Source organism: Phalacrocorax carbo, chromosome 16 (assembly GCF_963921805.1).
Source record: "Phalacrocorax carbo chromosome 16, bPhaCar2.1, whole genome shotgun sequence".
Taxonomy (NCBI): Eukaryota; Metazoa; Chordata; class Aves; order Suliformes; family Phalacrocoracidae; genus Phalacrocorax; species Phalacrocorax carbo.
The window spans coordinates 14400808-14413850 of record NC_087528.1 but is presented as its reverse complement, the minus strand read 5'-3'; the positions used below and the strand labels follow the sequence as shown (position 1 = coordinate 14413850).

Here is a 13043-nt window from a genome sequence, read left to right as displayed (position 1 = left end):
GTTGTATAAAAAAACCTGACTTCAGGGTTTCAAAGGTGAATGACAAGAAGTCAGAAAAGTGCTAATGAAGATGTGCAGTAGAAATGTTAAGCAGACTTTCTCAGAAAGTTGTATTTGTGACAGAGGGGTCATCAGAACTGTGTGTATGGCCAGTATGATAACAAAGCTGAGTTACTCTTACCTCCAGTAAAATACACCTTCTAGGAAGTCTGATCATTCTTAGGCACGTGCTTTCTTGTAGTAGCACACAAATACTAAGGAAAGTATGATCTCACTCCGAGAGCTTTGTTTTTTGTTGTCCTCTGACATTTTGGAAATGCTTTCCTTTCCTTGTCTTTCCTTTCCTTTCCTTGTCTTTCCTTGTCTTTCCTTGTCTTTCCTTGTCTTTCCTTGTCTTTCCTTGTCTTTCCTTGTCTTTCCTTGTCTTTCCTTGTCTTTCCTTGTCTTTCCTTGTCTTTCCTTTCCTTTCCTTTCCTTTCCTTTCCTTTCCTTTCCTTTCCTTTCCTTTCCTTTCCTTTCCTTTCCTTTCCTTTCCTTTCCTTTCCTTTCCTTTCCTTTCCTTTCCTTTCCTTTCCTTTCCTTTCCTTTCCTTTCCTTTCCTTTCCTTTCCTTTCCTTTCCTTTCCTTTCCTTTCCTTTCCTTTCCTTTCCTTTCCTTTCCTTTCCTTTCCTTTCCTTTCCTTTCCTTTCCTTTCCTTTCCTTTCCTTTCCTTCCCTTCCCTTCCCTTCCCTTCCCTTCCCTTCCCTTCCCTTCCCTTCCCTTCCCTTCCCTTCCCTTCCCTTCCCTTCCCTTCCCTTCCCTTCCCTTCCCTTCCCTTCCCTTCCCTTCCCTTCCCTTCCCTTCCCTTCCCTTCCCTTCCCTTCCCTTCCCTTCCCTTCCCTTCCCTTCCCTTCCCTTCCCTTCCCTTCCCTTCCCTTCCCTTCCCTTCCCTTCCCTTCCCTTCCCTTCCCTTCCCTGTCTTCTCTGGTCTTGTCTTTCCTCTTGTCTTCTCTCTTGTCTTGTCTTCTTGTCCTTTCTTTTTCTCTTGTCTTGCCTTGCCTTTTTCTGCTTAGTTCAGGAGTGGGAAATAAGGAAGTAGAAAATGCAGAAATGTCAGACAAAGAAGCTGCCATAAATTATGGACTCTGTGACTACACTCAGAGAGGTAAGACAGATTGATGAGGACTGTAGAGGGGACAAAGGTTTTTCTGGAAAGCAAGGGAAACAAAGCACAGATCAGCCCAGCAAGTACACCTGCAAGATAGCTTACAGCTAGAGCTGTCAAGAAATAAAGAGAAACAGTAGTGAGAAGCTACAGATCAATGACCTGTGCTGAAATTCCAGTGTGCAGAACCAGATCCAAACCCTTAGCCACATCCAAAAGAAGAGTGTATTATGGTCGGAAGGCAGAGAATGGTGGGTTTTGGCAGCAATTAAAACTAAGCCAGATGAACCAAGAGACCAAAAGCAGAGGCACATGGCAAGATATTAGAGGGCAGTAGTTTGTAGCAGGTGACCAGGAGAACTACAGGGACTCAGAACCCAATTTGCCATGAAATGGAAGAAAAACTATTTTTCTCCTGGCAGCCTACCCAATCCACACTTGAACATACCTTGATCAGATACGGAGGAAAGGAACAATAAAAATGCAGCTATAAATGTTAACAACTACACGGGTTGTAAAGCAGATGGGGCCAGAGATGTTCAGCCTCAAAGGTACAAGGTACACTGTTAGTAACGAATGCATATACTGTACTCTGTATTTTAGGAGAGCACCCCAGAAAGACACTGGTGAGATATCTCACAGCTATCTTTGTTGATCCCTGTAGTCTTCTTCCCACACAAGTTTCTCAAAGTATTGCTGGGTATTACAGAAAGCAAAGCAGGATATACACTTCTAGCTTTGGATGGGCAAAAGCAGTAAAGCTAGGAGAGAACTTCAGCTTATCCTAGAAGAAAAACAGAAACTAACCAAGAGGCTAATGTAGCCATTAATGCAATTTATTTTATCTTACTGTAACCTGATTGCACCATTTCAATTCTGCATTATCAAAAGTTGTATCTTAACCTGAAGTCCTGTGAGTGATGTGATACCTGTGAAGCTTAAAATTGAGTTAGTCTGAGATATTACCAGCTACCTAACCTCTATTGCCCGAAGTCTAAGAGGAGTCACTCTCTGAGAAGCTGGCAGTGATCTGAGCTGAGAACCGCTGTCACAGGGGTCATGAAAGGTGGAATATCTTCCATTCACCAGCAAAAAGTCTGCGGCATGTACCAAAAACAGTGAATGAGAGCACAGCTGGAGTCTGTTACATTTGGACAACAGAGGCCTCAGGATGATTTTGAGCAATACACTTATCTCATAATGAAGCACGTAAAACCTGCTGCTGTTGGGTAGATAAAGGGAAGAAGGATAGCAGCCATTTCTGCACTGTGCACTAAGCATTGCACAGTGAATGCACAAAGTTTATCTGCTACTTCTTGTAGACACTCTGGAGTAGCTTGCAGGTTACCTGAAACAATATACAATGGTTTTCATGATTATCCATTGCCTGAACAACTTCTTGTAAGACTTCTATTTGCTTCTCTCCCCAGGAATACATTGTAATGGGACATTTGATCAATTTGTTTGCTGGCCTTACTCAGCCCCAGGAAATGTCTCTGTTCCTTGTCCTTCGTATTTGCCATGGTTGAAGAATGGTAACGTGAAAGTGGTAACTTCTCTTTGAGTTTATGCTGGAAATCCAGCTAAAGGACAGGTGGTGCTGGTCTCTTTTGTCCCAGTGTCCTTTGAATGGTCTGAGGGCTTTCATGTCACACCTGTTTTCACCTCTTTTCCAAACTGAGGCACAAAATTGTTGTCAATGTTTTATTATTTACTTTTTCTCCATCTGTGCCTGTTACAGCTTCATATTGTCTGCTCTAAAGCAACATTTCCAAGGTTGTGTAACTGTACTGCCAATACTTTATTGGCAGTAACAGATTTGGGGTTCAGCTTCTAAGGTTAAACTTCCAGAGTCCCCACTGACCCCAAACATGAAGCTCTCTCACATAAAACTGGCACAGCCAAACAAAGCAGCAGCCTGGGCAGTGAGCAGTGAGCCCTCCAGTAGGACATACTGCACCACCAGCAAGTGGTGTGGTAAAAAAACAAGCTTCCCAAGCAGCCTTTTCCTGGAGGGAGTGGAGCAGGGAGGCTCTCAGGAAGGGAAAAAGAATAACATCTGCAGGAGCAAAACTGTCTAAAAGCAAACAACATTCCCTTTCTCCTGAAGGAATGAAAGGACTTTCCTACCAGTGCAGCCTAACATTTCCAAATCCTGCCACACAGCCTTTCTTAGCTACATGGGGCTGCATTTCTAATACCACTTGGAAGGACCAATTGTGTCAGAGTCCTTTAGTTTATGGGAGACTACTACGGGCTGCTTATCCCAGCTTTCTCCGGTCCACCCCACACATGATTTGTTTTATAATGTCATAATTTGTCATTTTTTGAGCTGCTAAACAGAAAGAGACCCAGCTTCTATCTAGTCTCCCAAGCAACTACTTCTGGCAACCGTTTAGAACAAATTCAGCTCTTCATAATAACCATAAAAGCATCTTCCTTCCCTCCATGTAATGGAGACTTTTTGTTTTCTCTTTTTCTGTCTAAATTTCTACAAAAGCAGGATGTAAGACATTGTACCAGGTTATGAAGCTTTTAATTGTGTTCAGAGTGGGGAATACAGTGATGTTGCTGTGTTACAGCATCATCTGTAATTCTACCCATGCCACATCACTTTAGCAGAAGAGGCATTACAGTCCAGCTGTCTGTCTGTCCTAGAGATTTTGTGGGACTGGGGTTAGGGTTGCTTGTGGTCCCCATTTCCATTGCTGGTCCATTTCCAAGGCATAGCTGTCCAATGGACTTGGACCAGAAATGCTTGGAAGCTTGAGGTAAATTTATTGTGGTTTGTCATCATTGCCAAGTCTAAGCAGTGAAAAATTAGGGTAGTCTAGAAGTGAGATTTCTGATTGCATTTCATAGATGTCTTCAGGTTTTTTTCAGTGTCTAGTCTCCAAACAGAGCTCTTGCTCCATCACAGCACTGTGCTCCCAAAGCAGTTCTCTCAGTTCCATTTATCCTGAGCAAAATGATATTTTGGTCATTGCTGCAACCCTTAAACACTTTCTAATTAAAAAAACAAATGAAAAAGCTCAGGTCTGATTAGAAATAAATGGAAGGCATCTGTTGAGGACAACATCAAACAAACATCAACCAGGGTCCTCATACCATTCTTCTGATGTTATGGGCAACTTCTTAATTAGTATAAACCAGGATAGTGCAGTGAAAGTCAAGAAAGCTTTACTGGTTCACACCACCTGCTGATCAGGCCCCAAAGCAAGGAAATAAAACACTAGCCACAGGTGTTTCAGAGAAAGATTATTCCCTGATCAAACCATACACTTACTCCTATAGTTTTGTCTGCATAGCCTGGGCGATGTGGTACCCATACTTGATGGAACTTATGAGCTTAATGGGGAAAAAGGAATAAAGTGAAATATAGGCTTTTCTTTTGGATGTAGCAACTATGTATTTTTTATAAATACCAGGTACATTCTGGGAATTTATTTCTCCAATGTTACACTCCTACTTTGTCCTATGTAAACATGAAAAATATATTGTCAAAGGCAAAAGTGGGGTATGCTCCTTTTCTGAGTGGGGATGGGGTGGTGTCTATTGCTGTGGTACAAGGGAGAAATCTTTAAAACATGTATGAAAAATGAAATCTTTAATTTGACCTTTCAGTTTAAACCTCTGTTTACTTTCAGGAAGTGTAGGAAATGTATACAGAATCTGCCTGGATGAAGGGACTTGGCAAACAGAGAAAAACTCCACAGATATTTGGCGTGATATTTCAGAATGTTCTGAGAAAAATAATTCAAAAAAAGAAGTACGTTTTATATTTTAATACTTTAATCTTCTTAATCCCTTCTTGAGTAACTGATAAAACATTCCCACTGAATACCTGCAAAAGATGTTCAGATTTCATTTAGATTACCAAATGGAAACCTGTTATTTTATTTAGAAGAAACAGAGGAGGAAAGATTAAGGAGGGGGGATTCCTGCTTTAGATGACACAAATTATTCTCTGTTCAGAGCCCAGTGTTCACATGTGCTGAATTTCTCCTAATAAAATTGAAGAAGACTGCAATTTAACAAGAAAATTACTTAAATTCAAAGCATCCCATCATCTGCCCCAAATCGCTGTATTCAGCCGAGGCCAGACAACCTAATTCCCTGCCACTTCCTGAGCCTTTTAGAGTTTAATGAGCCGTTAACTGGTCCTTTCAAATTTAGCTCGTCACCGACCGGGGGGTTCATCATAATGCAATGCCAGCCCAGGCAGGGCTCTGCCGGCGGGGAGGACGGCTCCCCCGAGCTAAAGAAAGAGCAAACTGGATACTGTCACTTCGACAGCACAGAGCTCTCTGTATGGAAGGTAAAATGAAACCGGCTTCTGATCGGCTCTGCGGACCTGGCGATGGCGCTTCTGCTCCGCACCTGCAAAGGCGCCCGGCTGCGGCGCGCTGTCAGGGGGCAGCCCGCAGCCGCCCCAGCCCCGCGCACCACCCGCGTCAGGCTCCGGCTGAAGGACGGGTCCCGCAGCGAAGCGTGCGGCTTACCTGGCTGCAGCTTCTTAGAACATTTTTGCCATGGAGTTCAGCTTAGCTAATGTCAGAATTAAGTCTAGGTAAACACTGTTACTGTTAATTATTTTTTACTTTTTAGTACTTTATTGGGCGAGCACTGTTACCATTTATTGCTTTATAGAGTGACATTACTGATTACTTTATTAAACACTGTTAATTCAGGATCCCCATGTACTACAAAGTTTTTATTAAACTCTTTATGTAGCGAGTACGTGACCTTCCAAACTTACAGTTTATTTATACAAGTGTGATAAATATTCCTAAGTACCGAGAGTTTTCTGTGGTTTATCGACCATTCTGGAACACAGCCTTGTGGATGGGAGACACATGAATTCATCCTGTGTGACAGCAGACGATTTACTGAAAGCTCTTCCTACCAACACTATGTGTAGTTTTGTACCTGTTTGTTATATTTAGTGGAAAGCCCCAAGGTGTTAGAAATAACCCAGAGCTAGGATCCTCACACATCAGAAGAATCAGCTGGATTTCAGCTTTGGTGTTGCAAAATCATCACAGCCAAGATGATAACTCATGCTTTTTATTAGGTTAGTGCCTGTTTGAAAGTTTTCATGGATCAGAGTGACTAATGCCTGTGCTATGGGAATCTCCTGCACCCACACTGCTCTCCCTGGGCACTTTCACCCTCTCCAAGAGAGTTTCTGCCAGCAGGCACAGCTCACCTGTGCTATCCGGATAGTATCATTAGCATAAATGGGTTAGGGGCAACTACCGGCAGGAAGACAGGGCTAAAACCCCTGGAGCTGTGCAAAGAAAACAGCAAAGTTACTGAAGAAGGCACAGGTTCCAAGGAAATCTTTGCAGGCCAAATATGCATTACAAAAGTCACATATCCTATACCTCTCTGTCCCCTCTGCAGAGAAGCTTTTCTTGAGCTAGAAAAGCAGTATGACGAGATGAGAGGTAGACATAAGCAGCTCAATGGAAAAACTTAGCAAGAAGAAATGTTAAATGAAGCAAAGTGGAAGGAAAAGTGTGAGTGCCCCCCTTCCTCCCCTGAGGTCTTATTCATCATTCAAAAGATATTCTAGACAACTCTAATAATTTTTATTTCTTTTCTTTGAACTCATGGCAGAAGTCAGACTATTTCAATGACTCAAAATTGCACAGATGGAACTGATCAGTAACTGTCCCCAGGCCGTACACGTAGTAGTTGCACTTGTGTATCAGCCTGAGTGAGCTGATCTCTGCAGCTGATCAACCACCAGGATCCATTTGGTGCATGTAATCATGGCAACGACAAGCTGTAAATCAGACTACAAATCGTGTCTGAGCAGGAGCAATCTGGAAATGAGACCATGAGTGCCTTCGAATTTAAAAAGAAGCTAAGGCAGCCTGCAAGTGTCTCTGTCGTGCAATGATTTCATGCAGCAGTGCAGGGAGCAGGCATCAGACACCGCCCCTGGCTACACTGCAACACAGAGAAGTTGGACTCAAAACTTTCTGAGCTGTGTTTGTGCTCTGCCCACCTGCCTGCGTGTATAAAATTTTTTCTTCTTTGTTCCTAGGAAGAAGAACATAAATTACTTAGTGCATTGCAGCTGTTATACACTATAGGATACTATTTTTCTCTCATCTCACTTGTATTAGCTCTCCTTATACTTTCTTCACTCAGGTTAGTATGAATTTACATACCTTATAAAAGTACAGACCCCAGTATTCACATTCTTCTTTTCATGTAATTGAATTTATTGCTTAGCTTCCAATATAAATAACCTGGATTTTCCTAATAAGCAAAATCCATTGATGGCAACAATATGAATACAGCAGTATTTTTTTTTATTATTTCTGCAAATTAAATGTATTCCAGAGCACTCATACATTGTTTTTTTTCTCCCACAGAAAACTTCACTGCACAAGAAACTACATCCATATGAATTTATTTGCATCTTTTATCTTGCGCGCCACAGCAGTTCTTATAAAAGACAATGTATACAACAATATTTACTCCAAAAGACCAAATGATGAGACAGGATGGATACTATACCTCAGTCCTGAGGTAACTCGTTAGTTCATTGCTAACAGTAAATGTGTGATGCTAGTGCCTGTAACAGTTGCAGTTTCAGAAGTTTGCCATATGGCACCAAGTTTTGAGATGTTTGTTAGTTAAGCTTTGAATGCTGAAATTTTGCTGATAAAGCTTGGGGTACTCAAGAAAAAAATTCAGAGTTGATAAATTGTAAGAGATTGATTTGATATGAAACCTTATATAGAAACAACAAATTAATCGAATTAAGCAAAACATCCGATTAAGCAAAACAACTTAAACCTGTGGTTTTTAGGAAGAAAGCTACACATTTGTTTGCCACATATAACACTATATTTATTCAGTCTTGGTATGCATAGCACAAGCAATGCACACAACTCTTGCTTTCAAGTCGATGTTATGAAACATTGTATTTGCTGTGCAAGAACAGTAAGAGAAAAATATAGCTTAAAGGCTATTCCTTTCTAGGATAATGTGCTATTTTCTTACACTTGTTTAGGTAATGGAATAACAACATCTCTCGTTTGCAACCACTGTGGATAAATCATACTTGCATGATGTTGCATAAATGTAGTTTGCCCATGTCAATAAGTAAAATTACCTGCAAGATGTTAGTGGTGACCATTATTTTAGTAGCCTGTCAGTAAAAACTGTGATACGCAGATCACGGAGAACACATACTCCAGCCTACACCGTCACTGTCTTTTCCTGCTTGTCGCCACCACTCAAACTCTCTGACAATGCAGAAGCCTTTAAATCGTTGCACTCCAACCTCTCCCAAGCAGCAAGGAAAGTCTTGTGAGCTATGTGACGGAACCACAGCTGTATCACAACCACATGCTAGTTTTAAAACGGTTGCTAAAGTAACAAGAGAAAATCAGGATTTGTCAGAGCTTTTATACTTTAACAGTGATTCCTGGTCTCTCATTTCTACAGATCATAATCATTTGCAGGACTGCCCAGTTTTTCATGCATTACTTTGTTGGGGCAAGTTATTTTTGGCTATTAGTAGAAGGAATTTATCTGCACACATTACTGATAACTGTTGTACTCTCCGAAAGACGACTGCTACAGACGTACATTGTGATAGGATGGGGTAAGTACCTAACAATTCACCAGTTCTTGATTCTGCAGTACTTTTTTGAGTCGCTGGTGGATACTTTGTAATGAAGAAAGCAGTCTGAACTCTTTTTTGTTTGTTTTGAAGTCAGCGATTGTCAATAAAGATAGACCAGCCGCGACACATCAGTTGCAGTTCAACTTGACCTGCAGGTACAGGAAACGGGTGAATTATTTCATAAGAAAACAGTAGCCTAGTGGACAGAACAAGAAGAAATTTGACTACATTTGGCTGTATTTTCTGTCATCCCTGAATCTCGTGGTACTATCAGCAAATTCATTTTCATCCTCTGCAATAGAGCGCCTATATAGCAAAGATGTCTAAACATTAACAATTTTGTTTTATATGTTCACCTTCCTAACTCACCTGAAAGTTCTGAAGTGTGCTTTAAGTTAGAGGACAATGTGAAGTGGTGCATGGTTCAGGTCTTATATTTCAGGCATTCTTCATGGAACAAAGTCAATGTAAAGCTGTTTACAAGCATTTGAACAATTTTGTGTAACTTATGTTGTGTAAACTGACAATCATGTTTGTGGCTTACACAGAGAGCATAATTCTGTATCTTGCCTGGATAAAGGAGAAAATCAAGTTTTCCTAATCCCCAATAATAATCTAAAATCTACCTGTACAACTTGCAGGACTTTGACGATTTTAAATGAATATAAAAAAATATACTCTTAGACAATATGTAGGTTTTTTGCAAGAGTTATTGATTCAAATCCAGTTGCCTGAGTAGGAGGAGGAGAGGATGGACAGCAATAGAACTTCCGACTGTAAAACATTTCTCAATGTATGGTTTTACAAGCTGGCTCACTATCATCACGTCTATTGAACTATATTGTCAAACGTAAGATTGTGTATCCAGGTCTGTAGGGACTATAGTATATAACCCACTGAAAAGAAAGAAAAAGTGATTTTTAAAAGGATTTGATTGTGGTGGGCTATTATGTAGTTGTAAATAAATTATTCCACATTTGCTGTGCTCAACCGCTTGCTGAAATTATCTACCAAGGATAAAGAGGTATGATTTTAAAGAGGTGTTTAAACTCAAACATAAATAGCTGAAGCAAAGAGCAGCTAAGATTGAAACAATAATCTTTACAGTTGGAATGCCACAATGTTTACATGTTTAAAGGAAATTGTTAGTTATTGTTATCAAGGCTGTGGCAACCTTCCTGTCAGTTTGACAGTAATTCATGTCATTCAGTTTTAGATGTCTAACAGTTGTACCAGGCTCTCTCTGTAACAATCACAGGGAATGAAGAGAGTTCACTTTACTTCTCTTTGACATCTACCTTATCTCTTGAATTTTGAAATGGGAATTGGAAAGCATCTAAAAGCATAACCTACTGGAGAAATTCCTATAATTAATTGGATTTCAGATAAGGCCCTTTTTCAAGCTTTTCTAATATGACTGTATTACTTTTCTACAGCAATGGTTTTTGTTAATAAAATGTCAATGCTTAAAGCAAGAACCAGAACATCAGAACTTCAGCATCTAAAATACCACATGGGGGAAACCAGAGCAAAATGGTTTCAAAACCATAATATAAAACCCTGTTGAAGCACACAAAATAACTTTATTTAGGGCAAAACTGTCTGGTCTGAAAGAAAAAAAGATCCATTAAAGAATCCAGAAACCTTAACTCTTTCATAAAAATGGCTTGTATTTACCACTGTTGACAAGTTTAAAAGATATGTGACTTCTGTCTCTTACAGCAGTTGAACCAGGTTTTGAATATGAATTAAATAGTATTTTATGCATTCTTCTGAAGATGTCAGTACAACAGATTGCTCACTTTGTGTATTGTCTGCATTGTTATCAGAGATGAATAGAAAGTACTCAGACCCAGTAATTTTGGTAGTGGCACATTTAATTTTGGAGTATTAAATCAGTTAGTTACAAGTGAATATAATACTCATAGTTGACACTGTGCCATTTTTTTCCTTTTTTTAACAATAAGAAACCTATGCTCTTTTCATCTTGTTTTACAGTTTTAAATTCAAAATAAGATTTTATTTATTTTCCTGTAACAATAGAAGAACTCTAACAGACTGTTTAACACCTCACACCTCTTAGTTCTTTAAAGACCAGATGAAAACTAGCATATATCCAGAAGTTAAGGAATTCAGGTTGTTTTAATCTAGGTTAATGTGAAACTGAGGAGTCCTGTGGCCCTGATGATAAATTCATAGCCTTCACTACTGATCAACGTGACAACAATTTAATAATGTGGAAAGAGCTAAGAGCACAGAACAAGGATCAAACAAAGGTGTTTGCAATGGGAACACACATGTTTTCAGAAATGTCAGTCCATGCATACAGAGCAAGTGCTGTAACCTTGGGAAAGTTCTGTTTCTCATGTTTAAAATAAAATGGTTTTATCTCTTTTTTTTAAAATCAAAATCATTTCATTGTGTAGCATAACCTGATATTTTGACATCATATCAGAAAGGAGCTTCAGGAAAAATCATTACTTTTAATTGAGGAAGCACGTACAATGGGGAAACGCATGTTTTATCACATACTGGGAAAAAAACTGGGTTTTTTTCACATCTGAAACAGAAGTATTGATCCTCAAGTTAAGTTGGAGTTTAACTTCGTCAAGCTAACAGTAAATAAATTGATGGAAATTAGTATTTAATACCTATGATGAAGAGAGAAGGAAAGCCTAAGCAAACGAGTCATCGATCATTGAGATACCCTGTTCCAAAAGTCAGTACTAGATACTCAAATGCAGTTCTTCTAGGTTCCAAGACAGATGTGAAACACCACTTATAAAATCTTTTTTCACCAAATCCACTCACACATTTAAGCTGCAAAGGACATGTACATACATGCCTGTATATTACAGCTCAGATTTGGTGACTAAATCTAGGTACATATTGTGACATCTCTGCGGAGGATAAAGTTTTGTCAGGGCAAATACAAAACAGAAACTGGAAAAGTCATATATTGCATTTTGGTAGAAATTTGCTGGTTAGAATTGTCTCAGAAAATTGGTCTTGCCCCAAAACAAGTCTAGTTTCTCAGGGTAAAGGATCTTGATATAAAAGAAAATAAAATACACTCCTATACCCTTCTCTGCAGAGTCAATGGCGAGTCCTAAGTATTCCCAAACAAGTTCCCTATGTTTACAGGGAAATCAAGTAGTTAATATTAAAAAATTTTAAACTTTCCTATCTATGAAGTGAAGCTCCATATGATTAAAATATAATTCTTAATTTTTTCATCCTCATGCTGTCTCCCAATCTCTGTTGCTCCGCTGTTCTGCCAGTATGATTTATGCTGTGTTCCTTGAGTGCTCTGAGTGGTGTTTTCATATCAGGCTTCCTGTGGGTTCTTAGAATCAGGTAGTGCTTAAACCTTTAGCTTAGTCTACCTGGCAGAGGAGGGGATTCATTTCGTCTAACAAGGTTAAGTTTAGGTAACTAATACTGAGACTCTCTCTAGAACCAAAGGAAGAAGACGAGTACCTTTGAAGAGTGAACTATTTCAATATTTAAATGTAGTAGGATATTGCCTTAATCCTTTCATGCATCTCTAGTCACAATGGAACTTGTTTTATTTCCTACAGCACCCTTTTCTCTGGCCTTACCTGTATTCATCCACTATGCTGCTGTGAAGATTATTTTTCAGGCTTTCAGTTTTGAACACGCTCTCCCATTTTTGGCATCCCTCCTTTTCCTCTATTGCTTCTTCCTTATCAGACATTAACTACTTTCCTTCACTTTCACACTCGTTCCCATCCTTCCTCATCTATTAAAAGTTTCTGTCAAAGCATAACACCACACTTCATTGCCCATTGCCAAGCTTCTGGGCTTTCTCCTCTGCTGCACCTTACGCTCTTGATTTCTCTATTCCCTCTCACATTCCTCTTTAAAGATCCCTTGTGCTCTATTAATATGCCTGTATTAGCATACAGGCTGCTGATGCACCAAGACTTTCACACTGGTTAGTGTTGCCTTCCTCACTTTCCCATCTCCCTAAACCCATTTGTTTCTTTGATCACCAGCTTATTGTAATAGGGACTAATCATTTTATTCCTTGTTCAAACTGCAGTAGGACAAGTCTGTTAAGAATTTTGCTCACTGCTGTAAGAGTACAAATAATAATGATCTTTTCCCTGTTGGTCCTTCTCCATTGCTCTCATACCTGTACCATATTCATTGATTTCCTAAGGGCCTTTTCCCACTAATTAGCTTAATTTCTTATTTACATTTATTAGAATTACTACTAAGATG

General features: G+C 39.6%; 1 protein-coding gene across 1 annotated transcript in view; it reads left to right on the top strand.

Moving 5' to 3' along the window:
- GLP2R (glucagon like peptide 2 receptor) overlaps nt 1-13043 on the top strand; it is a 50251-nt gene that overhangs the window by 12088 nt on the left and 25120 nt on the right. Inside the window, exons 3-7 of the mRNA XM_064467075.1 lie at nt 2575-2679; nt 4792-4913; nt 7200-7306; nt 7534-7690; nt 8615-8774. Coding sequence (XP_064323145.1) covers nt 2575-2679; nt 4792-4913; nt 7200-7306; nt 7534-7690; nt 8615-8774 — 651 coding nt within the window. The remainder of the gene's footprint in view (nt 1-2574; nt 2680-4791; nt 4914-7199; nt 7307-7533; nt 7691-8614; nt 8775-13043) is intronic.